This window comes from Amphiura filiformis, chromosome 4 (genome assembly GCF_039555335.1).
Source record: "Amphiura filiformis chromosome 4, Afil_fr2py, whole genome shotgun sequence".
NCBI lineage: Eukaryota > Metazoa > Echinodermata > Ophiuroidea > Amphilepidida > Amphiuridae > Amphiura > Amphiura filiformis.
Window position 1 is genome coordinate 29,281,063 of NC_092631.1, and position 27,619 is coordinate 29,308,681.

Below are 27,619 nucleotides of genomic sequence, written 5' to 3' on the forward strand. Positions count from 1 at the left end.
ACCAGGATATGGCAAAACGCCATTACTAGTAAAAGTATGAGATATGAAAGGCTGACCAGGATATGGTAAAACGCCATTACTAGTAAAAGTATGAGATATGAAAGGCTGACCAGGATATGGTAAAACGCCATTACTAGTAAAAGTATGAGATACAAAAGGTTGACCAGGATATGGCAAAACGACATTACTAGCAAAATTAGTATGAGATATGAAAGGTTGACCAGGATATGGCAAAACGACATTACTAGCAAAATTATTAGATATTAAAGGTTGACCAGGATATGGTAAAACGACATTACTAGCAAAAAAGTATGCGATATGAAAGGTTGACCAGGATATGGCAAAACGACATTACTAGCAAAAGTATGAGATATGAAAGGTTGACCAGGATATGGCAAAACGACATTACTAGCAAAAGTATGAGATATGAAAGGCTGACCAGGATATGGTAAAACGCCATTACTAGTAAAAGTATGAGGTATGAAAGGCTGACCAGGATATGGTAAAACGCCATTACTAGTAAAAGTATGAGATATGAAAGGCTGACCAGGATATGGTAAAACGCCATTACTAGTAAAAGTATGAGATATGAAAGGCTGACCAGGATATGGCAAAACGACATTACTAGCAAAAGTATGAGATATGAAAGATTGACCAGGATATGGCAAAACGACATTACTAGCAAAAGTATGAGATATGAAAGGCTGACCAGGATATGGTAAAACGCCATTACTAGTAAAAGTATGAGATATGAAAGGCTGACCAGGATATGGCAAAACGCCATTACTAGTAAAAAGTATGAGATATGAAAGGCTGACCAGGATATGGTAAAACGCCATTACTAGAAAAAGTATGAGATATGAAAGGCTGACCAGGATATGGTAAAACGCCATTACTAGTGAAAGTATGAGATATGAAAGGCTGACCAGGATATGGCAAAACGACATTACTAGCAAAAGTATGAGATACAAAAGGTTGACCAGGATATGGCAAAACGACATTACTAGCAAAATTAGTATGAGATATGAAAGGTTGACCAGGATATGGCATAACGACATTACTAAAGGTTGACCAGGATACGGCAAAACGACATTACTAGCAAAATTATTAGATATTAAAGGTTGACCAGGATATGGTAAAACGACATTACTAGCAAAAGTATGCGATATGAAAGGTTGACCAGGATATGGCAAAACGACATTACTAGCAAAAGTGTGAGATATGAAAGGTTGACCAGGATATGGCAAAACGACATTACTAGCAAAAGTATGAGATATGAAAGGCTGACCAGGATATGGTAAAACGCCATTACTAGTAAAAGTATGAGGTATGAAAGGCTGACCAGGATATGGTAAAACGCCATTACTAGTAAAAGTATGAGATATGAAAGGCTGACCAGGATATGGTAAAACGCCATTACTAGTAAAAGTATGAGATATGAAAGGCTGACCAGGATATGGTAAAACGCCATTACTAGGAAAAGTATGAGATATGAAAGGCTGACCAGGATATGGCAAAACGACATTACTAGCAAAAGTATGAGATACAAAAGGTTGACCAGGATATGGCAAAACGACATTACTAGCAAAATTATTAGATATTAAAGGTTGACCAGGATATGGTAAAACGACATTACTAGCAAAAGTATGCGATATGAAAGGTTGACCAGGATATGGCAAAACGACATTACTAGCAAAAGTATGAGATATGAAAGGTTGACCAGGATATGGCAAAACGACATTACTAGCAAAAGTATGAGATATGAAAGGCTGACCAGGATATGGTAAAACGCCATTACTAGTAAAAGTATGAGGTATGAAAGGCTGACCAGGATATGGTAAAACGCCATTACTAGTAAAAAGTATGAGATATGAAAGGCTGACCAGGATATGGTAAAACGCCATTACTAGTAAAAGTATGAGATATGAAAGGCTGACCAGGATATGGCAAAACGACATTACTAGCAAAAGTATGAGATATGAAAGATTGACCAGGATATGGCAAAACGACATTACTAGCAAAAGTATGAGATATGAAAGGCTGACCAGGATATGGTAAAACGCCATTACTAGTAAAAGTATGAGATATGAAAGGCTGACCAGGATATGGCAAAACGCCATTACTAGTAAAAGTATGAGATATGAAAGGCTGACCAGGATATGGTAAAACGCCATTACTAGTAAAAGTATGAGATATGAAAGGCTGACCAGGATATGGTAAAACGCCATTACTAGTAAAAGTATGAGATATGAAAGGCTGACCAGGATATGGCAAAACGACATTACTAGCAAAAGTATGAGATACAAAAGGTTGACCAGGATATGGCAAAACGACATTACTAGCAAAATTAGTATGAGATATGAAAGGTTGACCAGGATATGGCATAACGACATTACTAAAGGTTGACCAGGATACGGCAAAACGACATTACTAGCAAAATTATTAGATATTAAAGGTTGACCAGGATATGGTAAAACGACATTACTAGCAAAAAGTATGCGATATGAAAGGTTGACCAGGATATGGCAAAACGACATTACTAGCAAAAGTGTGAGATATGAAAGGTTGACCAGGATATGGCAAAACGACATTACTAGCAAAAGTATGAGATATGAAAGGCTGACCAGGATATGGTAAAACGCCATTACTAGTAAAAGTATGAGGTATGAAAGGCTGACCAGGATATGGTAAAACGCCATTACTAGTAAAAAGTATGAGATATGAAAGGCTGACCAGGATATGGTAAAACGCCATTACTAGTAAAAGTATGAGATATGAAAGGCTGACCAGGATATGGTAAAACGCCATTACTAGTAAAAGTATGAGATATGAAAGGCTGACCAGGATATGGCAAAACGACATTACTAGCAAAAGTATGAGATACAAAAGGTTGACCAGGATATGGCAAAACGACATTACTAGCAAAATTAGTATGAGATATGAAAGGTTGACCAGGATATGGCAAAACGACATTACTAGCAAAATTATTAGATATTAAAGGTTGACCAGGATATGGTAAAACGACATTACTAGCAAAAGTATGCGATATGAAAGGTTGACCAGGATATGGCAAAACGACATTACTAGCAAAAGTATGAGATATGAAAGGTTGACCAGGATATGGCAAAACGACATTACTAGCAAAAGTATGAGATATGAAAGGCTGACCAGGATATGGTAAAACGCCATTACTAGCAAAAGTATGAGGTATGAAAGGTTGACCAGGATATGGCAAAACGACATTACTAGCAAAAGTGTGAGATATGAAAGGTTGACCAGGATATGGCAAAACGACATTACTAGCAAAAGTATGAGATATGAAAGGCTGACCAGGATATGGTAAAACGCCATTACTAGTAAAAGTATGAGGTATGAAAGGCTGACCAGGATATGGTAAAACGCCATTACTAGTAAAAGTATGAGATATGAAAGGCTGACCAGGATATGGTAAAACGCCATTAATAGTAAAAGTATGAGATATGAAAGGCTGACCAGGATATGGTAAAACGCCATTACTAGTAAAAGTATGAGATATGAAAGGCTGACCAGGATATGGCAAAACGACATTACTAGCAAAAGTATGAGATACAAAAGGTTGACCAGGATATGGCAAAACGACATTACTAGCAAAATTAGTATGAGATATGAAAGGTTGACCAGGATATGGCAAAACGACATTACTAGCAAAATTATTAGATATTAAAGGTTGACCAGGATATGGTAAAACGACATTACTAGCAAAAGTATGCGATATGAAAGGTTGACCAGGATATGGCAAAACGACATTACTAGCAAAAGTATGAGATATGAAAGGTTGACCAGGATATGGCAAAACGACATTACTAGCAAAAGTATGAGATATGAAAGGCTGACCAGGATATGGTAAAACGCCATTACTAGTAAAAGTATGAGGTATTAAAGGCTGACCAGGATATGGTAAAACGCCATTACTAGTAAAAGTATGAGATATGAAAGGCTGACCAGGATATGGTAAAACGCCATTACTAGTAAAAGTATGAGATATGAAAGGCTGACCAGGGTATGGTAAAACGCCATTACTAGTAAAAGTATGAGATATGAAAGGCTGACCAGGATATGGCAAAACGACATTACTAGCAAAATTATGAGATATGAAAGGTTGACCAGGATATGGCAAAACGACATTACTAGCAAAAGTATGAGATACAAAAGGTTGACCAGGATATGGCAAAACGACATTACTAGCAAAAGTATGCGATATGAAAGGTTGACCAGGATATGGTAAAACGCCATTACTAGTAAAAGTATGAGATATGAAAGGCTGACCAGGATATGGTAAAACGCCATTACTAGTAAAAGTATGAGATATGAAAGGCTGACCAGGATATGGCAAAACGACATTACTAGCAAAATTATGAGATATGAAAGGCTGACCAGGATATGGTAAAACGCCATTACTAGTAAAAGTATGAGATATGAAAGGCTGACCAGGATATGGTAAAACAACATTACTAGCAAAATTATTAGATATTAAAGGTTGACCAGGATACGGCAAAACGACATTACTAGCAAAATTATTAGATATTAAAGGTTGACCAGGATATGGTAAAACGACATTACTAGCAAAAGTATGCGATATGAAAGGTTGACCAGGATATGGCAAAACGACATTACTAGCAAAATTAGTATGAGATATGAAAGGTTGACCAGGATATGGCAAAACGACATTACTAGCAAAAGTATGAGCTATGAAAGGTTGACCAGGATATGGTAAAACAACATTACTAGCAAAATTATTAGATATTAAAGGTTGACCAGGATACGGCAAAACGACATTACTAGCAAAATTATTAGATATTAAAGATTGACCAGGATATGGTAAAACGACATTACTAGCAAAAGTATGCGATATGAAAGGTTGACCAGGATATGGCAAAACGACATTACTAGCAAAAGTATGAGATATGAAAGGCTGACCAGGATATGGTAAAACGACATTACTAGCAAAAGTATGAGATATGAAAGGTTGACCATAATATGGCAAAACGACATTACTAGCAAAAGTATGAGATATGAAAGATTGACCAGGATATGGCAAAACGACATTACTAGCAAAAGTATGAGATATGAAAGGCTGACCAGGATATGGTAAAACGACATTACTAGCAAAAGTATGAGATATGAAAGGCTGACCAGGATATGGTAAAACGACATTACTAGCAAAAGTATGCGATATGAAAGGTTGACAAGGATATGGCAAAACGCCATTACTAGTAAAAAGTATGAGATATGAAAGGCTGACCAGGATATGGCAAAACGACATTACTAGTAAAAGTATGAGATATGAAAGGCTGACCAGGATATGGTAAAACGCCATTACTAGCAAAAGTATGAGATATGAAAGGCTGACCAGGATATGGTAAAACGCCATTACTAGCAAAAGTATGAGATATGAAAGGCTGACCAGGATATGGTAAAACGCCATTACTAGCAAAAGTATGAGATATGAAAGGCTGACCAGGATATGGTAAAACGCCATTACTAGTAAAAGTATGAGATATGAAAGGCTGACCAGGATATGGTAAAACGACATTACTAGCAAAAGTATGAGATATGAAAGGCTGACCAGGATATGGTAAAACGCCATTACTAGCAACAGTATGAGATATGAAAGGCTGACCAGGATATGGCAAAACGACATTACTAGTAAAAGTATGAGATATGAAAGGCTGACCAGGATATGGTAAAACGCCATTACTAGCAAAAGTATGCGATATGAAAGGCTGACCAGGATATGGTAAAACGCCATTACTAGCAAAAGTATGCGATATGAAAGGCTGACCAGGATATGGTAAAACGCCATTACTAGCAAAAGTATGCGATATGAAAGGCTGACCAGGATATGGTAAAACGACATTACTAGCAAAAGTATGAGATATGAAAGGCTGACCAGGATATGGTAAAACGCCATTACTAGCAAAAGTATGAGATATGAAAGGCTGACCAGGATATGGCAAAACGACATTACTAGTAAAAGTATGAGATATGAAAGGCTGACCAGGATATGGTAAAACGCCATTACTAGCAAAAGTATGCGATATGAAAGGCTGACCAGGATATGGTAAAACGCCATTACTAGCAAAGTATGCGATATGAAAGGCTGACCAGGATATGGTAAAACGCCATTACTAGCAAAAGTATGCGATATGAAAGGCTGACCAGGATATGGTAAAACGCCATTACTAGCAAAAGTATGCGATATGAAAGGCTGACCAGGATATGGTAAAACGCCATTACTAGCAAAAGTATGCGATATGAAAGGTTGACCATAATATGGCAAAACGACATTACTAGCAAAATTATGACCATAATATGGCAAAACGACATTACTAGCAAAAGTATGCGATATGAAAGGTTGACCATAATATGGCAAAACGACATTACTAGCAAAAGTATGCGATATGAAAGGTTGACCATAATATGGCAAAACGACATTACTAGCAAAAGTATGCGATATGAAAGGTTGACCATAATATGGCAAAACGACATTACTAGCAAAAGTATGCGATATGAAAGGTTGACCATAATATGGCAAAACGACATTACTAGCATTACTAGATATGAAAAGTTTTGTTTCTCCATTATGATCTTAATATGCTAAGTAATTAATTTATGAAAGTATGTAGGTGTGTGCCGAGAAGGAGTTTCAGTATGTAGTCTCTGGTGCATGAGTAGGGAAAGAGTTTAAGTAAGTTGTGTGTAAGGTCAGTGGGGGTGATCTTGTGGTAGTAATAGTTTATGAGTGGATGTGGGGTGCAGGGGTGTGTGTGTGTGTGTGCTACGATGTACATGTGGGTGAATGGGTGAAAATGAATGTGTGGATGTTTTAACTATGTAATTTGCTTTTCTCTTCATGATTTTGCTGCTTTTATTTGTATTTTAACATTTATGCTTATATGTATTTTAATATTTTTATATTATGTGTGCTTTTGTAAAATTGTTGCATTTCAGTTTTTATACTGCTATGACAATTGTGTAATAAACCTTTAATGAATGAATGAATGAACGAGGATATGTCAAAACGACATTACTAGCAAAAGTATTAGATATGTAAAGTTGGCCAGGATATGGCAAAACGACATTACTAGCAAAAGTATGGGATGTGAAAAGTTGACCAGCATATGGCAAAACGACATTACTAGCAAAAGTTAGCTCTTGATCAGAGCCCTCGCAGTACCTTAAAAGATCCAGTGATCCCCAAGTAAAATAAACCCAAGCAAGTGACTGGTATTTTTAAAGAAAATGTATATAGGCCAATCCCTGCCTGGTTTAGACCATTCTGTAAAAAATTAATACCACTCCCAGCAGTACATGTACATGTACAGAGGTTGCCGAAGGCAAGCTTCGCTATAGGCAAGCTACATAAGTCACCAACAAGTAAGTAGGACCACTATGCAGTAGGACCACTATGCAGTAAAGATCACTGTCTGTCTGAGATATTGGTCTACAAAACCCACCAACCGCGAAAGTCCACTCACCGAGCCGTAGTGTCAGAGGGCATATGGCATGGTTTTTCATTTTTTCTTTCAATTGGATGGAAAATAGGTTGGCTTTGGAGCAAAGCTAGCAAAAGTATGAGATACGAAAGGTTGACCAGGATATGGCAAAACGACATTACTAGCAAAAGTATGAGATATGAAAGGTTGACCATAATATGGCAAAACGACATTACTAGCAAAAGTATGAGATATGAAAGATTGACTAGGATATGACAAAACATTAATGCATGTAAAGCATGTAAAGCATAATAACCAATTAAAACGTTTTCTTGTCCGTTTTATTTTTCAGCTTACCTTAATAGAAATAACTTCTGGTCAAGATTTTGAATTACCAACGGGATTTAGTCCACCTTATTTTGATGAACTCCAAACAGTAGAACAACGAGATGCCTTAACATTCGAAGCCCAGGCATGTTTGTACCGCATGTTGACAGACCCCTACCCCGATGAAGGTAAGCTTTTCAGTGATTATTTTCGTTTTTAAACATGTATTGATACCAGTGTGCATATATTTATTTCACGCGTTTTTCATCAGGATTGGCATCTCATTAAGTGGTGTACCACCATTTTGGTGTACCACCTAGTTGTACACCAGTTATACACCATTTCTACAACCAGGTGGTACTCGGCAATGGTAGTACACCATAATTGAGAATCTTGATTTTCAAAGTGTGCGTATCATTTCACAATTAAATTTGAATAACAAAAGGTCGAATTTCAAAAGTGCCAAATTTAGATATTTCCTCCTTTGAGGCAATTTCTGCAACTTTATGTTATGGGTTCAATAAAGCCTGACGGACGAAGGCGCACACTGCTATGTTCAATATCTGTGTGATTCAAGGGAGAAGTCAATGCAAATTTGTGCCACTTTTGAAAAGCGCTGTTTTTATTCAAATTGATAAAAGTTTTGTACCGATGAGGTATCAAAATACGCAGAATAAAATTCTCCATTTATCGACTACTTTATTTTGTCATTTAGATTTAGTGTCCTTAAGAAATGGGTTTTTTTAAGTATTCAGATACTTTTGGTGCGCAGGTATTACTAATGCCCTAATTGAAGCCTGATATAAAGCATGCTGCGTTTCAGGGGAAGAAACATACGTTGAACTCGAAACTTAAGACGCTGCTCGGGTACGATGGTTTTGAGCTCAACAAATTTTGATTTAGTCTCCAACTTACGTCTTACGCCGCACTTTGCAAGAGTGTGGTGCACTTTTCGTCGTTGGGCAGGAACAACCTCATGTGCCATGGGCCCCTGAACATGTTTAAAGAAAAACCGTCTATGTAACCTCTTATAAGTTTTATTTTACACATGTTCAAGGGCCAACAACGACGCTTAGTATAACTAGGTTTTATATGGGTATTACATATATGTGATGCGATCAAGCAAATCAATCGGAACTAGGAACTATTACATTTTCAGTTTCTTATAGGATAGCAAAGAGCATTTACAAAGCTAAATTTTGCAGAAAACCTCATTTAAATTGAACAATCAGTTCCAAAGAAGCATTTAAAGAGATTCTAAAACAACAGGAAAACAAAAGGAAATAATTTGCTTTATTTGGCTATATCTCAAAATCAATATTTGCTTGATCGTATCACATATATGTAAAAACAAAGTGTACAAAACTATTTCGGGTAGTATGTAATTCATTATTGCTTTAATATAACTTAGTCTATATTATTATGTATCATAATTCTAGGTTACAATAATACACTCCATTCCCTGTAGGCTAGATATGGTATACTTGCCCTCTTTGTTAAATCTTTAATAGATGTGAAGCAAACAAGACATAGTGCTCCTATGTCTATATCATGTATGTATCATATTATTGTGTATTCTGGTTCAAGCTGTTTAGAGCTGAACAAAAAAAAAACTTTCTTTTATTAAAATATTCTATTTTATTTGTATTATCTAAGTAAGTACCGTAATGATTTTATTTGACATATGTGATGCGATCAAGCAAAATTAGTCGGAACTCGGAAATATTGATTTTGAGATATAACCAAACAAAGGAAATAATTGCTTTTGTTTCCTTTTGTTTTGGAAACTCTTTAATTGCTCATATCTTTAGAACTGGTTGTTCAATTTCAATGAAGTTTTCTGCAAAATGCAGCTTTGTAAATGCTTGTTACTATCCTATAAGAAACTGAAAATTTAATATTTCCAAGTTTCGACTGATTTTGCTTGATCGCGTCACATATGACATGTTTACGGACTCAGTTTTGTCTACTCGCATTGGGAAAGAAGCCATATCAACGTAGCACTATGGAACACATTGTACTGTCATTCATCTGAGAAACAAATTGTGATTCAATTAATGCTCTTTGTGTGTAAGCAGTAGACTTCAACATAAATAGTCCTACATTTTTGGGATTTTATTCTCACAATATCAAAAACGCTCTCAAGAACCACGGAGCCAATTCTAGGCTTGTTTGCACTCATTTGAATGCATTTTTCATGCTGATTCTAAATATGGTCATGAACAATTGCAATTCTAAAATTTATGAATTTAAACAAAATTAAAACTTGTCCTCTGAAGTCGACACCCGCGGGGAAAGAGTTAATCTACGCAACCAGAAAACCCACCTTTTAGTTATACGGAATCGCTGTCGTTGCTACTAAAAGATTAAACGATCTTTACTAATTCGAAATCAGGTGACCTTGAAAAACCTTGAGCACCCAATTTTGCACCCAATGGTTAACATTTCCATCAAGTTTCAAAATAATCAGATAATTTTTATTGCTATTTGACCTCCAATTATCCTTGATGATCTTGAAATGACCTTGAAACATAATAAATGTTAACTCCTTCCAACCAAGTTATCCAAAATAGACAAAATAAGGGAAAGATTTGAAACACCGATTTGAAACTCGGCATGAAAAATACATTATATTGAGTACAAACAAGCCTAGTATATTGGTTCAGTGGTTTTTATATTTTTTGAGAAAATATATCAAAACTTGTTGAAGCCTATGGCTAGCATATAAACTAATGCATTTTATTTCATTCTGACAGGGAATTATTGTAATATAACATTTGATGGCTGGATGTGTTGGAATTACACAAGAGCTGGCGAAACCGAGTACCAGAACTGTCCCTCGTGGGTGGTTTCTTCAGATCCACATAGTGAGTATACGGCAGACCACAAAAGAATTATTAAGATACCATTTGTTTTTTACACCTGTATATCTTAAGCAAAAACATATGTGTATTAAATAGAACCAGCAGCCAATAGCTGCATCTTTTAGCTCGGATTTAAGACCTAATTCGTTGAAATCGGTCAAGAAATGAAGACACGGTGATACAAAAACCAAAGGAAGATGCTAATGAAAAGTGTGCAGTTTGCTCCATTGCACACTCATAGAAATGACTTGTTCGCCTTGTTGGCGAAATTCAAAAGGAGTAAGTTTGGACAACTCAAAAATAGTGTAAAAGTTGCCAAAACAAAATTCATTTTAGTTATCCGAACTTAAAAATGCTGAAAAAGCTCAAAAGTTCCGTCAACTAATCAACTTTGTTGGCATTACTTAAAAAGTTGATGTAAGTCGTTGCGTCAACTTTTTAAGTAATGCCAACTTCTGAATTCAAGTTCAGGAAACTTAGAAAATAAACAAGGTTCAAAGAACCAATTAGTTGAGTTATTGTAACTCAACATGTAAGTTGATGTAACTCGTTCATATTAAGTTACTGGTACTTATTGTTTTGAGTTATTCCAATTTGGTACTTTGTTACTTAATTCACGTAATTGGATCATTTTCTGCACAATTAGCAGTATTCAAATATTTATTTTTGTAATCAGTGTAAAATTTTGTATAGCACACCTCTAGAAAATTATGCTAACCTAGGCTAGTTTCATTTTCTGAGTTGTAACAACTCAATAAAGTAAGTGCAAATGAGTGCGACCAACATAATGATATCGAGTCAGCGTTACTCAAAATTGTACGCGTTGGCATTACTCGGAAAGTTGACGCAACGACTTACATCAACTTACTGAGTAATGCCAACGAACAATTTCTATGAGTGCATGCTCTATTGTTTTGTACGCAAAGAGTTTTGGAGCAGTAGAATTAGCGCCGTGCTTTCATTGATTAGAACATTAAAACGCTACTTTTGATTTCGTTCCCCAACACAAAACGTTCTACAGAAAAGGATTAAATGTCAGGTTACAAAATGTAAAGGGTACAAAAAAGTTTTAATAACATTCATCAAGCATTTTTGAAAACATGATGAAAAAACATTTTAACAGAATGATATTTAACTGTTGACAAAATACAAGAACGTTATAAAAATCTATTCATGATCTTTATATAACCCGACATTTATATGTTATTACAACGTTTTGAAAAAGCATTTTTAAGAACATTTTTGTGTTTGGTGGGTCCTTCCTTGGGGTTTAGATCACCGTTTCGTTAATGCTTAACCGATTTCAACAAATGAGGTCTTAAATCAAAGCTAAAGGGTACAGGTATTGGCTGCTGATTTTAGTTTTGACATAGTTGTCTTTGTTTATAGGATATAGAAGTTGTGCGTGAAATTATTGATTGGCTCCAAACAAAGGATTTGAACCGACGTCCTTCATCGTAATCATTACGCAGTGGAGTCCAGTCAATCAAATGAATTATATGTTTGGTAAAAATTAAACGTTGGTAAAAAGGACTGATTTGTTTAAGGCGTGTATAACGTTTTCTTGCATTAAAAAACATCGAATTTTAACCAATGGACTCAAAAGGTTTTTTTGTATGTTTCACCTAGTTTATACAATTCCCAGAGATTTAATACTATTAACAATAATTATAAGCGTTCATAAAAATTGGATAACTAGGTTGATAGTGTACAGTCTATCTAGTCCATTGTAAATCATTATAACCAAGTTATGTCATACACAACTTATTTATTTATGAAATAGAGCAGAACAATTGGAGTGATTTTCTTCAAGATTTGTGTATTACTATATCAATGTTGACGTGCATGTATGAAAGAACCTGAATATGTCTAGTTTTACATCAATATTGATGAATCAGGATATTTACGTAGCGTTAATACCCTACGGTATTATTTGATGCGCAGAACTGATTGCTAATTGTGACATGTGTTTATAGATAGATAAAATACTCTGAACTACATTGATAGTATAATGCAAACAGATGGCATCTGTAATAGCTGCCAGGTGTCATATCTTTATAGATGTGTACATTATTAGAATAAAGAAATTGTCAAATGTCTATAGAGCAGCTATTGCAGTTAAGGTATTATTGCATAAATCTCTCGGAACAGAATGACCTAAGGGCATACACTTTCACCAGAGAGTACAATACGATATATTGGTTATGATAAAAGTAAACGCAATATATGTTTTTATCACGTGAGGTAAATATTTGAACACTTTGAGCAGAGAAACAGACGCAATTAAGGTTATTGGCCTGTATAGGAAACGAGCGAAGATTGATGAGTTCATATCAAGCACCTTTTTAACTAGATTACACAGTACAGGATGCATATAACAAGATAAGATTATATGATAAATTTTATGTAAATGTATGCAAATTATACGCAATCTTTTGAAACATCTTTAAAACACAAAAAAACATCACCAAGAAAGGCGTCGACCCCGGGGCGTTGACCTTACAGAAACCGATGTATTATAATGTGTGTATCTAACTGCATTTTACTGTAGTTAGAAAGTACACATTGCAAGCCTTCAATATGAGTGTATTGTATTACCATACGTATTATTTCTTCTTTAATACAAAAAAGTCTTCAAAAATATAGATATAAACATAATAATACCAAAACAAAAATGTGTTTTAGTTAAGTTCGGCAGTGACTTCGATGCTTTTTCGCGGATGCGCCTCAAGCGTTCCAACAAACCGTCCTTGATTCGATATTGCAACCATGCCAGTGAATTACGCACCTACGTCACTACCGAAATTGAGATGAACAAAAGTAATGTATATTACAATTATGTTAATTCCATTTCAGATGAAGCCCATAAAACCTGCTATCCAAATGGGACGTGGTTTATGCATCCCAATACGTCAGAAGTGTGGACCAACTATTCAGCTTGTCATTTTGCTCCTGAACAGGTAAAAACCCACAGCAAAGAACCTTACCATCATGCACCATTCTAGCCTCCCTATAGGTTATGATTATGGTCCTATAGGGGTTTACAATAAACCAATTCCATAGTACAGACTGCATTAAGGCCCCGGGAATGTATGATTTACTGTTGTGGGCACAATCAATCATTTTCCTTATAACTTCCTTATTATCATATGACGGGCTGTCCAACCCAAATCCTGTGCGTTAGAGATATCCCTTAACAAATCACTAAAGAGAAATATTTGTGATCGCTTAAGGGGTGGGGTATGAACGTTTGGACAGTATTTATTTTGGGACATTAGAGCACATCAGACATATCGAATTGCATTCTGAATACGAAGAATGTCATTCTGATATCAAATAATTTTGATTTTTGAAATTCGCAATTTAATACACATTTTATGGCAAATCATTAAAATTGATATTTTTGATATTTAACAGTACTTGAAGTTAACTTTATAAATCTGATGATTTATACTTAGTGTATTTAGGTGGGATGAAAAGCCGACGATCAATTGAAAATTTTGACCTTTGGTATTGAAGATATGGATTTTTTCCCAAAACACCAAAAAAATTAGGTCTTTTTGGGAAAAAAATCCATATCTTCAATATGAAAGGTCAAAATTTTCAATTGACCGTCGGCTTTTCCTCCCTGCTACATACACTTTAAGAATATATCATTAGATTTATATAATTTACTTCGAGGACTGTATTATATCAAAATTTGAAAAATATCAAATTTTTATAATTTGTCATAAAATTTGTATTATATTGTGATTTTCAAAAAATGAAAATTATTTGATATCAGAAAGACATGCTTCGTATTCAGAATGCAATTCGATAGGTCTGGGGTGCTCTCAGGTCCCACAAAAAATACTGTCGAAACGCAATAAACGCTCATTTTAGATCCCTTAAGTGGCACTTAATGGTCGTAGCTAATCAATTCCCGACATGAACTCTCAAGTGGTAATTACTGATTCGATAACGGCTTCCTTGGTTAAGTCCGCAAATTTGTTAAGGATTTGTTTCAAATCGCAGTGCGTGTCTCTAACGCATTAGGGATTTCACTTCGGGATTTCCCTAACGCATTAGGGTTTTGTTTGGACGCTTCGCCAAAGCCTTTTAACAATATTTTTATCGGTATGGTAATGTTAAAACACGTTTAGTTATTGTCTTCAATCTCGTGTTCAGAAGCATGCAATAATGTCCCCTGATTCTCTATATAAGTTATGTATTCTCGACGACAGAATAACCAACATGCACAAAGCATCTTTCTCCAAAAATAACTACACACTGGTAACCAAAGTTATGAATATTATAGGGGCAAGAAATCCAATTACTTCACTTAATTTTCAGTGATTCAAGACAAGTGGTTCATTTTATATGTTAAGAAATGAGGTACATTCCAGCGGTACCTCTTTTTTTTATCATAAATAATGTACCGCTTGTCTTGAGCCACTGAAATTCCAGTGTAGTAACTGGATTCCTTGCCCCTATAATATACATAACTTTTGTTACCAGTGTGTTATTATTTTTGGAGAAATTGCAAAAATAGTCACAAATTTATCAAGGGTGTAGTACCACCTTACATTTCTTGCAATATCACGAAGTTCTATCATCGCATTACTCGATTTTGTTGATTGATTTGAAATAGATTTGTTGCATTGTTTATTCTGTAAACATATTGTACCATTATTCTTTTATCCCATGAAAAAATAACACAAGGAATTGCACCAGATTACAGAAACATTACAAAAAGGCCCCATTTTGCATGTCTGCGAGTTATTGTAGATAAAATACTCATCTAATATCTACCTATATTTTGTTTTTCTTTTCTTTTCAGGAGAACGTGTATATTATTTATTATATAGGATATGGGTCATCCGTGGTTTCACTTATAATAGCACTCTTCATTTTCTTTTATTTCAAGTAAGTATCCCTGCACAATGTTAATTGATATTGACTAAGTTATAAATAATTCCCGGGTTTTCGTAATGGAAATGAGGGTACGGGGATGTGCGGTAGATTCAGGGTGCATTTTTAGCCATTTTGGTTAGACTCGGTTTGCATTTACAGCCATTTCGGTTTATTTGTAGCCCTTAATTTCATGAAAACATGGTTAAAGAAAGGGTGTTTGGGTTTTTTTCTCGAAAAAGTGCAAATTTCTCAATGTTATATGGTAATTTTTTCCCCAAAAATTTGGTATAATTTCGGTTTGTTTTTCGTCAAAATTTGGTTTAAAGTTGAGTCCCAGCTGCACATGCTCAACCAAACCAAAGTTGAGACTCCCCCCGTGAAATAATTGTTAAAAATAATTTGACGTGGATATTATTCATAGAAATATTGCAGAATAGAACAGTGACTTAAACACAGTAATATGACGATTTCTTGACATTTAGAGCGATTAAATATGCAAAATACAATATGATAAGAATCGCACAAGTGCAGATCAATTTTACAGAAGAAAAGAATTGATGCCGCATTATTTTGTGAAGCAGACATCTTGGGAGTCTCGAGCGGTTTTTCATCGAACACGATAACATCTAAGTTACTATCTTAAAATCTTTCTAAATTGCATTTTTTTATTTAAAAAATAAGTCATCCAAAAACCAAGCTATTGTAAACCATTGTCGATCTGGTGGGAGATAGAGGCCGGCAAATTGGGCTGTTCCATTTGAAATGCATACTCCATCTATGGAAGATTTTGCTAAAGAGGGAGAATGGAATTCAAATAGAATAGACAATTGGGTTACCATGAAAAGAGGGAGTATGGGTTTCAAAATAACTCACCCTATCCAATTCGCTCTCTACCCAGGTGTAAAACGGGGAGCTGTTATGAATATTGTCCATTAAGCGCCGCCCAAAGGTATGAGCATGCCTTGGGCATTGTAAGGCAGCTGGCACATTCTTAATACGACAGCGGAATGAATGTAAAGCGCTTTGATACAAATAAAGTGAAAAGCGCTGGCATAAACGCCAACATTTATTAATTTTTAATATATTTTATTATTTTTCCTTTTTGTGACAGGAGTTTAGGCTGCCCAAGAGTAACAATTCACAAGAACCTATTTGTATCGTTTATTCTGTGTGGAATAATGTGGATAGTATACTTTGCAGCTGTTGTTAGCAATAACGACACATTAGCTGAAGATAAGGTAAGTTGGGAATAATGATAAAGACGACGGGAATCATTCAAAGATGCCAGATGGATGATGAATATGGATTTGACCACTTTGGAATAATCACGATGCAAATTTCTGATGTTTGATGATGACGGTACCTGGTAAATACGACGATGTTAATGATAATGAAGATGATAATGTTGTGGTGTTTTTTGTTATTGTTGTGGTTGTTGTTGTTGTTGTTGTTGTAGATGATGATGATGGTGATAGTTATGGTGGTGATAATAATGATTAGATGATACAAGATGATGATACAAGATGATGATAATAATGATGATGATGGCGATAAATAATGATGACGATGATGATGTTGGTGATGATGATGGTGATGGTGATGATGATGATGTGATGTTGATGATGATGATGGTGGTGGTGATGATGGTGATGGTGATGACGACGACGATGACGACGATGATGATGATGATGATGTTGATGATGTTGTTGATGATGATGATGGTGGTGATGATGATGATGATGATGGCGATAAATAATGATGATGACGACGACGATGATGATGATGATGATGATGATATGATGATGATGAATTTAAATTGTTTAACGATGTTCTTTAATCATTTTTTGTGCGTCAGACTTGGTGTCGAGTAATCCTAGTACTGGGTCAATATTTCAACACTTGTAATTATTTCTGGATGTTAAGCGAAGGCCTGTATTTACACACAGTCATCGTTGTAGCTGTATTTTCAGAAAACCACCGTCTTCATCAATATTATATCATAGGTTGGGGTAAGTTGGGATAATTATGTTTGTCTTTACTATATGTATAGACGCATTTAATTTCACGCATTCCTATACCTCAATGGCAGCCATAGCTGGAACCCTGTCGGGTATATTCCACCTAAAATATGAAATGATGCGTCCTTGGCGGGGATTTTAAACTGCATTTCATCACCCGTGTCACACGTAGACAATAGAATGATGAAAGTATACAACACAATACAACATAACATCGATTTTTAAGCGGCCTTAATCCACCCAATTGGGCAGGCACAAAACCAGTTTGGTGCAGGGGGACCCAGTCATGGCCAACTAAATTCTGACCATCACTTGGCACGTAGGATTCGTCTATACTATGCATTGGGCTGTGTAAACACAGGGGATGTAAACTTTTAATGGAGTCACCCATAGGTAACTCTATTGACATTCACACTCCATATGTGGAAGATTATGGTCATGTCTTCCATAGCAGGTGTATGGATTATCGCTGAGCGATAGCGATTGGATTTGAGCCAATGAGGTAGCACGCTCTTTGCGTTGGGATAAGCGCGTTACCTCATTGGTCATATTGGTCAAATACCAATCGCTCGTCGCTCAGCGATGGAGTATCAATTTAGCGTAAGACGAGTTTGCCAATGAAATGGCAAAAATGCGATATTTCTTTGTGGGAAAACACCTTGAACTAATAGGCAAAAATTACAATATATCACCATTTTATAACATCTCCTTTTCTCACTTAATGTTTACAGTGTTTCCAATGGTGCCTGTTGCATTGTATACCGGTTTTATGGCAGCCTTCAATGAAGGAGCGTAAGTACTTTATAAAAACAAAGTGTCAATAAATGGGCAATTCCATCGCATCATTCCACAACGCGAAGTTTGCATATGGATTTCTTTTAATATATCAGCCAAACATGTAGGTGAATAGCATAATGGTAAACAATTTTTGGTTAGTGAATGATTATGGTATAGAAACTTTTTCAAACCACCGTACTTTCTTATATTGTATTTTAATAACTTGTGTGTGTAATAATAGTAAATAATTCTGATGGGTTAAGAGATCGAAAAGTAACGCAATTTGACTATTTGCCACGATGTTATTTTGAATAGATCTGAAATAAAATGAAATGAACTTTGCATAATGCAAACTTTGCGTTGTGGATTGATGGGCTTGGACTTGTCCAAATAAACTACAAAATAGATAGTGCCATTTAAATTATGACACAGATGATTTACCAAAATCTACAAGTAAACATTACACTGGATACTGGTTTTTTTTTTATCTGGGAGACAGATATCTTGATCAAGTCTGCTCCACAAAACACATATTGCCATTTTACTTGAGACACAGATGATTTACCAAAATCTACAAGTAAACAACACACTGGATACTGGTTTTTTTTTAGCTGGGAAACAGATAACCTTCCCAAGTCTACTCCACAAAACACATATTGCCATTTTACTTGTGACACAGATGATTTACCAAAGCCAAAATCTACAAGTAAACAACACAACGGATACTGTGTTTTATTTTGGAGGCAGATAACTTGACCAAGTCTGCTCCACAAAACACATATTGCCATTTTACTTGAGACACAGATGATTTACCAAAATCTACAAGTAAACAACACACTGGATACTGTTTTTTTTATCTGGGAGACAGATAACCTTCCCAAGTCTGCTGCACAAAACACATATTGTCATTTTATTTGACACACAGATGATTTACCAAAACCAAAATTTACAAGTAAACAACACACTGGATACTGTTTTTTATCTGGGAGGCAGATAACTAGACCAAGTCTGCTCCACAAAAGACATATTGCCATTTTACTTGAAACATAGATGATTTACCAAAACCTAAATCTACAAGTAAACAACACACTAGATAGTGATTTTTACCTGGGCGGCAGATAACTTGACCAAGTCTGCTCCACAAAAGATATATTGCCATTTTACTTGAAACATAGATGATTTACCAAAACCTAAATCTACAAGTAAACAACACACTAGATAGTGATTTTTACCTGGGCGGCAGATAACTTGACCAAGTCTGCTCCTCAAAACACATATTGCCATTTTACTTGAGACACAGATGATTTACCAAAACCTAAATCTACAAGTAAACAACACACTGGATACTGGGTTTTTTTTATCTGGGAGGCAGATAACTTGACCAAGTCTGCTCCACAAAACACATATTGCCATTTTACTTGAGACAGATGATTTACCAAAACCAAAATCTACAAGTAAACAACACACTGGATACGGTTTTTTATCTGGGAGGCAGATAACTTGACCAAGTCTGCTCTTCAAAACACATATTGCCATTTTACTTGAGACACAGATGATTTACCAAAACCAAAATCTACAAGTAAACAACACACTGGATATCTTGGAGGCAGATAACTTGACCAAGTCTGCTCTTCAAAACACATATTGCCATTTTACTTGAGACACAGATGATTTACCAAAACCAAAATCTAGAAGTAAACAACACACTGGATACTGGGTTTTTTTTTTATCTGGGAGGCAGATAACTTGACCAAGTCTGCTCCACAAAACACATATTGCCATTTTATTTGAGACAGATGATTTACCAAAACCAAAATCTACAATTAAACAACACACTGGAGAATGTTTTTTTTTTATCTGGGAGGCAGATATCTTGACCAATTCTGCTCCACAAAACACATGTTGCCATTTTATTCGAGATACAGATGATTTAAATACCAAAACCAAAATCTACAAGTAAACAACACACTGGATGCTGTTTTTTTTATCTGGGAGGCAGATAACTTGACCAAGTCTGCTCCACAAAACACATATTACCATTTTACTTGGGACAGATGATTTACAACAAACAAAATCTACAAGTAAACAACACATTGGATACTGTTGTTTTTTATCTGGGAGGCAGATAACTTGACCAAGTCTGCTCCACAAAACACATATTGCCATTTTACTTGAGACAGATGATTTACCCAAACCTAAATCTACAAGTAAACAACACACTGGATACTGGTTTTTTTTTATCTGGGAGGCAGATAACTTGACAAAGTCTGCTCCACAAAACACATATTGCCATTTTACTTGAAACATAGATGATTTACCAAATTCTACAATTAAACAACACACTGGAGAATGTTTTTTTTTTATCTGGGAGGCAGATATCTTGACCAATTCTGCTCCACAAAACACATGTTGCCATTTTATTCGAGATACAGATGATTTAAATACCAAAACCAAAATCTACAAGTAAACAACACACTGGATGCTGGTTTTTTTATCTGGGAGGCAGATAACTTGACCAAGTCTGCTCTTCAAAACACATATTGCCATTTTACTTGAGACACAGATGATTTACCAAAACCAAAATCTACAAGTAAACAACACACTGGATACTGTTTTTTATCTGGGAGGCAGATAACTTGACCAAGTCTGCTCCACAAAAAAATATTACCATTATACTTGAGACAGATGATTTACCAAAACCTAAATCTACAAGTAAACAACACACTGGATACTGGGTTTTTTTTTATCTTGGAGGCAGATAACTTGACCAAGTCTGCTCCACAAAACACATATTGCCATTTTACTTGGGACAGATGATTTACCAAAACCAAAATCTACAAGTAAACAACACACTGGATACTGTGTTTTATCTTGGAGGCAGATAACTTGACCAAGTCTACTCCACAAAACACATATTGCCATTTTACTTGAGACACAGATGATTTACCAAAACCTAAATCTACAAGTAACAACACACTGGATGCTGTTTTTTTTATCTTGGAGGCAGATAACTTGACAAAGTCTGCTCCACAAAACACATATTGCCATTTTACTTGAAACATAGATGATTTACCAAATTCTACAATTAAACAACACACTGGAGAATGTTTTTTTTATCTGGGAGGCAGATATCTTGACCAATTCTGCTCCACAAACCACATGTTGCCATTTTATTCGAGATACAGATGATTTAAATACCAAAACCAAAATCTACAAGTAAACAACATACTGGATGCTGTTTTTTTTTTATCTGGGAGGCAGATAACTTGACCAAGTCTGCTCCACAAAACACATATTACCATTTTACTTGGGACAGATGATTTACCAAAACCAAAATCTACAAGTAAACAACACACTGGATACTGTTTTTTTATCTGGGAGGCAGATAACTTGACCAAGTCTGCTCCTCAAAACACATATTGCCATTTTACTTGAGACACAGATGATTTACCAAAACCAAAATCTACAAGTTAACAAAACGGTGGATACTGTGTTTTATCTGGGAGGCGAATATCTTTAATCGGTCTGCTTCCCAAAGCAAAAGGCAGTATCTGATGATACTTAACCAAGCAGATACTGTGTTTTAATGCTGGTTTTATAATTTCCTACCGCTTGTTGCTTTGCTTCACTGCGCAGTCGCACCTTAGCGGTGACCAGCGGCAAGCCGATACATTGATAACTCCACCGCTTTGCCCAAAGCGGCAGATCACTAGGAGTTGAAAAGTGCAAGCGGCATGATGAAGCGTCACGCCGCTCAGCGACAAGCGAAAGAAAGTATGAAACCAGCATTACTTGAAAGAGTAGTTATTGAATTAATGTAACTTAACCACAGCTGCAGCATTATAAGTTTATCACCGAGACATATTCCTTACACTATTCCGTACCGTCCCCGACCTAATACCTCTACCTGGAATTTGTTACTAATAAAATACTAATATTACTCTTAACCCCAAACCTGAACCTGAAACTTAAGTTTACCCAAAACATACTTAAAGGAGAAATTTTGTTGACCATACCAACTTAGGCGAAGACTGTGGTAATATTGTAACATAATATCTACATATAGCAAAATATCTCAATCTGAGATGATGTCCCATCATTCTGATCAGTAATCGCCGTGTAGACTTTACACTTATTCTGCACGAATGTAAGTGTATACAACCTGAACCTGAAGGTCACCTGAATCAATTTGAGTTGTAGGATATAGTGCAGTCAAACTCTTGTCTAGCTGATGAATGTCACCAGTATGTCCTCATAAAAGTAATGCTAATGAATTAAATGGGCATACACATGTTGCATGTCCAGGTGTGTTGGTTCCATTTTATGGTCGGTCTAAACCCTGGAATTATAGAAAATTTTGGGCCCATAACTGCTCAATTGTTGGTCCAAAGCATGTAAAAGAATAGAATGGTAAAGACATGACAAATTCATTTGTGATGCCAAATTTGGGCAAAAATGCTTAGTTTTGGAAAAAATTTAAAAAGGTGTTGGTTTTTTTGTTTTTTGGAGCAACCTTTCATCAGTAAAATTTTTGTTTATTATTGATTTTTCAAAACTAGATAGGCCTGTAAATATCTAGGACTTGTGTTTTACGTCTTTAATTTTGATCTGATTTTTATACTACCACAAACCTCTGGCTTGCATATAATGTTTTTGCTCAAAAACAATTCTTGCAGATTCATTCGCTAAGCTAAAATATCGTCAAAATGTTTGCCTATATGGAACCTGTGTATTAAATAAACATACGGTAACTCGCAAGGGCAAAAACGGTATCAATTAAAGGAGTATTTCGTGATCCTAGCATCCTCTTTTTATGACATTTTTCAGTACATATCCACGAAAAAGCTTATTCCCAAAATTTCAGTTGATTCCGATTTTGCGTTTGCGAGTTATGCATGATTATGTGTATTACACTGCTCCATAGACAATGCGTTTGTAATTTCGTTCTGGTGCACCAGAACGAAATTCAAATTTCACGATATCTTTGCAAAACGAATTAATCTGCAAGAAATATTTTGTACATAAACATTATGTAGCCAGGGGTTTCCAGTGATATAAAAATCTCAACTTTTTTGAGAAAAGTGGGGGATGAGGCTGTGGATCACGAAATGCCCCTTTAAAATGTTGGAAATAAGTTTTCTTCGTGAAAATCTACTGAAATATATAGGCCTACCTTAAACAGAGGATATAAGAATCACGAAATACTCCTTTAATATGATAATATGATCAGCAAGATCATGAAGATCGACGGTGCGCAAACTGAATTTATGTGTGCGTGAAAACAACAGCAAGATGTTGTTTTTCCGACTACATCACGTTCATTCTGGATGACTGAAGTTGAAAGTCGATCGACACAGACTTATATCGAACAAATATATTTAGAAACTGTGTTGCAGCTGCTAGCTGGTTAAATATTTACAGCAGAAACAGGAGTTTATAAACTTAATAATGTTTTGCAAAAGCCCAGTATACTTGCAAGTCTAGCGATTCCACTTTGCACTTTTACCGGTAATTGACTTAATTAGGCTTCTTACGTCCTTCGCGTTTTCACGGACCTACGTTACACCTTTTGTATTGCAGTTCCATTACAACGAATTAATCATTTAGTGTTCCTTTTATTAGTGTTATAAACCTTAACCCAGATTTATACAGTTGAGTTACACTTTAATTTGATATTGCTGTTCAATGAACATTAAAAAGACTGTAGCGTCCTGCTGGTTCCAAACTACAAACTATTATATAGTCTAAGTTTATCATGCGTACCCTGGTTTCTATGTCAACATGTTTGCGTGATAATTTCTTATCACAAACTTAAGTCACGCAATTATACGTATCAGGCGTACCGCCAGAAGATGATGAAACATTGTGATTATTGTTTTGCTAAGCCCCTACGATGTTCCCATAGGTTAGGGTAGTCCCCGAAGGAGCCTCAATCGTGGGGACTTCTAATGTTCCCGCCATACACGCACGAGGCGAAAATATTGTTCAAAGACAAAATAATCGGGATACCATGCTTCGAGCATGCATGCGGTCACGTGGCGTATGGTAATTCATTTTCCGTTGAACCAGCATGTTTAAATTTAAAGATGGGAAGATATAGAAGTGAAACAGGGAGAGGGGAGACAAGAAAACACATTAACATGATTTGTCGATGTCTCTGTTGTTGTGGTTCACAAAAGGGTAAGGAGGGAGAGCTGAAGAAGAGGCGAATCACATGGGAGTGAGTAATTCGTTTTGTCCTCAGATTCCAACGCAGATTGTTATTATAATCATTCCCTAGTATACCTAGAAAAAGAGACGGAAGGCAGGTACCGCCACCATAATAATATTACAATAATACATGTTTGTACAGCCACCTGTATCAGTAATATAGTTGCTCAAACTCCAATTTGTGGGCTCGTTTGTACTCATTGTAATGTATTTTCATGCCGATTCCAAATATGGTCATGAAAATGTACAATTTTTGAAGAACAAAGATCTCATTTAATGTTTTCTAATATGAGTAATGTATTGTTTAAAATTGATATCGTATGCAGGTGCTGGTTAGGAGAAACACCTTACGAGTGGTGGGTGGCTGCCTTTATTATATTTGTTTTAGGGGTAAGTCCATTTTAAAGTTCTTAAATATTAAATCAACTAATAAAACACGTGCCTTAATAATTATTGATTTTTATTTCTTTTTTTTTTCTTTGTTTGTTTCTTTCTTTCTTTCGTTCTTTCTTTCGTTCGTTTTTTCTTTCTTTCTTTCTTTCTTTTTCTTTCATTTCTCCTTCCTTGTTCTTTTGCATATAATATGTTTATGATTATTTTGTTATATAGGTCAATCTGATTTTATTACTAAACATCGTACGGGTCCTTCTCACCAAATTACGCACCACGCCAAATGCTGGAGCCAGCACTTACACGTAAGCTAACAATAATTGCAAATATTTTAGATCATGTGTAACGTTACGCTACATGTGCATTTCTGTTTTAAGCAGCTCTCCGTGACAGCTGTAGTTCTCAATATATAATAATGCATTAATTTTCTGTGCCAAAGATGACCAAATTGTCAGTTTTCCACACAACAAAGTACAATATCATGGTTAATCCGGCTGTCTAGAAAGTGCCTTAGAAAATAGCACCCACTTGTTTACTATCTAAAACAATCGTCTTCCGAATTGGAATGAAAGAGTGCAGACTGGGTGTTAATTGCCAGTGCTATACGATCTGTGTCAAACGAAATATTACTTGTGTTTTGTTGTTGTTGTGGTTTTTTTTATTTTGTTGTTGTTGTGACTTGACAATGCTGATAAGGCAAAAAAAAAAAAAAGGTTTGTCTCAAAGCTCGCGCGCGCATTTGTAAAATCGTGAGATTTTGAAAAAAAGAAATGCGGAATTTTTTTTTATTTCCAAAAAAAAAATTTTTTAAAGTTTTTCCAGAAAAATTTGGTCGAAAATCTGATTTTTTTCTCCAAAAACCATGAAAAAAGTCGGGAAAAAAAAAAAATCGCATTTCGCATTTGTTTTCAAACCACTCGTGAGCTTTGAGACAAACCATTTTTTTTGGCCTAATTGACTTAAACGCAGCCCTAAGTCTTAACTTATTTTTGTAAAGGTGAAACAATCCATGACTGTCATCACTTTCCTACATCACTCCAAGGGCGTAGCCAGCTTTCTTGGTCGAAAACAAAAGAGGGTTAAAAATGGTTTTAATCCCTTTTTTAATGTTTATTTTTTAGGCGAGCCGTTAGAGCAACTCTTATTCTCCTGCCACTTTTAGGTCTTCATTATCTTATTATGCCTGTTCGGCCTCCAGAGGGCACTCTAGCGGAGAGATTTTTCTCGTATCTTATAGCTGTTTTACTGTCATTTCAGGTAATGTAATATCGATGATGAGTATTTCGTTATCTAGGCCTTATTAAACAACAAGGCTTGGCATTATGTAGACTTTATTACTGTATATTAGCCATAGATTTTCTTCCTCAAAAACTTATTCAGTATTTTTTCAGCCGAATTTACTCAACAGTACGATGGCCAAAACATGGCCGGTTACAGCCATAGTAGTGATGATGTAGGTTTTTATTGGAAGTCGACTTAATGAGATCTAGTATTTGGTCATCTGATTATCTCGTCCCTAAGAGGTGGGCTTACCCATACAATTATCTCTACATCCGGGTGGCACTTTTAAGCGCCATATTTATTTAAGCGCCCACATTAAAAGCGCACTTTTAAGCGCCCATATTATGCTCTATGCAACATTACACCTCTCCAGATGAGGTGACATGTGTGATGCGTAAAATATCAAGTAAAATCAGTCGGAACGAGGAAAAAAACATTTGCAAAGCTCCGTTTTGCAGAAAACCCCAATGAAATTGAGCAACCAGTTCCAAAGATATGAGCAATTATAGAGTTTCCAAAACAACAGGAAACAAAAGGAAATAATGCCTTTGTTTGGTTATGTCTCAAAATCAATATTTCAGAGTTCCGGCTGTTTTGCTTGATCGCATCACATTTGTTTACTCTTAGTAGGCGCTCGGTGGGTCAGAGAGGGACAACTGCCAGGCAACGGAGTGTATAATTTACATGTAGAATTTTAAAAACTTTGATTTCAAAGCAAATAATACGGATATATTATAACTTGATTACAGGTTCACCGGTTCATAAGCTACATAATATCACATAATTAAAACAACAAAACTTCTGCAAGTTTTAAAAAGATTTCTGCCATAGACACTGTATTATTAACAACACCTCATCTATAAGGTTGTGGTTTCTGATTATGACATTTGCTATTTATCTCTTTTCACAGGGTTTCTTTGTGGCATGTATCTTCTGTTTTTTCAACGGAGAGGTAATGGAAAAAATACATAGAAGCTTTCAAAAAATTAGTCTGGCTCATACTTCCGACTCCTACACAACCAGTCGCCCGCGTCAGACAAAAGTTAGTTAAACCCCTATTGGCTTATTTATGTCACGTGGAAATGATGTAATTTGTTCACCATTAATAACGTCGCGTTGTGTAAAACACTACAAGGTCATGCTGTAAACACTAGGATCCACAACATGCTCATCTATCAGGACAAAGTTCTTTAACCCCAATACCTTTGAAAATTTGTGTACAAAAACTCATACTCTGCAACTTGAGGTCACATTTTGCACTTTGTTTGAATTGAGGTTATTGAACTATGTCATTGGGATGAGGCTATTGTGGTCCATAGTGATAGTAGAATTAGTACTGCTGTTACTTTCTTTCAGTTTTGTTTACTCACTTATATTATTATTT

At 35.7% G+C, this 27,619-nt stretch overlaps 1 protein-coding gene across 8 annotated transcripts in view; it reads left to right on the forward strand.

Moving 5' to 3' along the window:
• Nucleotides 1-27,619, forward strand: part of LOC140150776 (calcitonin gene-related peptide type 1 receptor-like) — a 470,039-nt gene that overhangs the window by 432,999 nt on the left and 9,421 nt on the right. For 7 of the 8 annotated variants that reach the window (XR_011858844.1, XM_072172885.1, XM_072172881.1 and 4 more), the window contains 11 exons: nucleotides 7,828-7,990; nucleotides 10,559-10,669; nucleotides 13,523-13,626; nucleotides 15,486-15,571; nucleotides 16,671-16,797; nucleotides 17,415-17,568; nucleotides 18,309-18,369; nucleotides 24,891-24,954; nucleotides 25,174-25,259; nucleotides 26,076-26,211; nucleotides 27,146-27,277. Coding sequence is in view for 7 of the 8 variants with exons in the window: in XM_072172885.1 (XP_072028986.1) it covers nucleotides 7,828-7,990; nucleotides 10,559-10,669; nucleotides 13,523-13,626; nucleotides 15,486-15,571; nucleotides 16,671-16,797; nucleotides 17,415-17,568; nucleotides 18,309-18,369; nucleotides 24,891-24,954; nucleotides 25,174-25,259; nucleotides 26,076-26,211; nucleotides 27,146-27,277 (1,224 nt within the window). In the remaining variant the exon portion in view is untranslated. The remainder of the gene's footprint in view (nucleotides 1-7,827; nucleotides 7,991-10,558; nucleotides 10,670-13,522; nucleotides 13,627-15,485; nucleotides 15,572-16,670; nucleotides 16,798-17,414; nucleotides 17,569-18,308; nucleotides 18,370-24,890; nucleotides 24,955-25,173; nucleotides 25,260-26,075; nucleotides 26,212-27,145; nucleotides 27,278-27,619) is intronic. The other variant, XM_072172888.1, reaches the window with a different exon arrangement.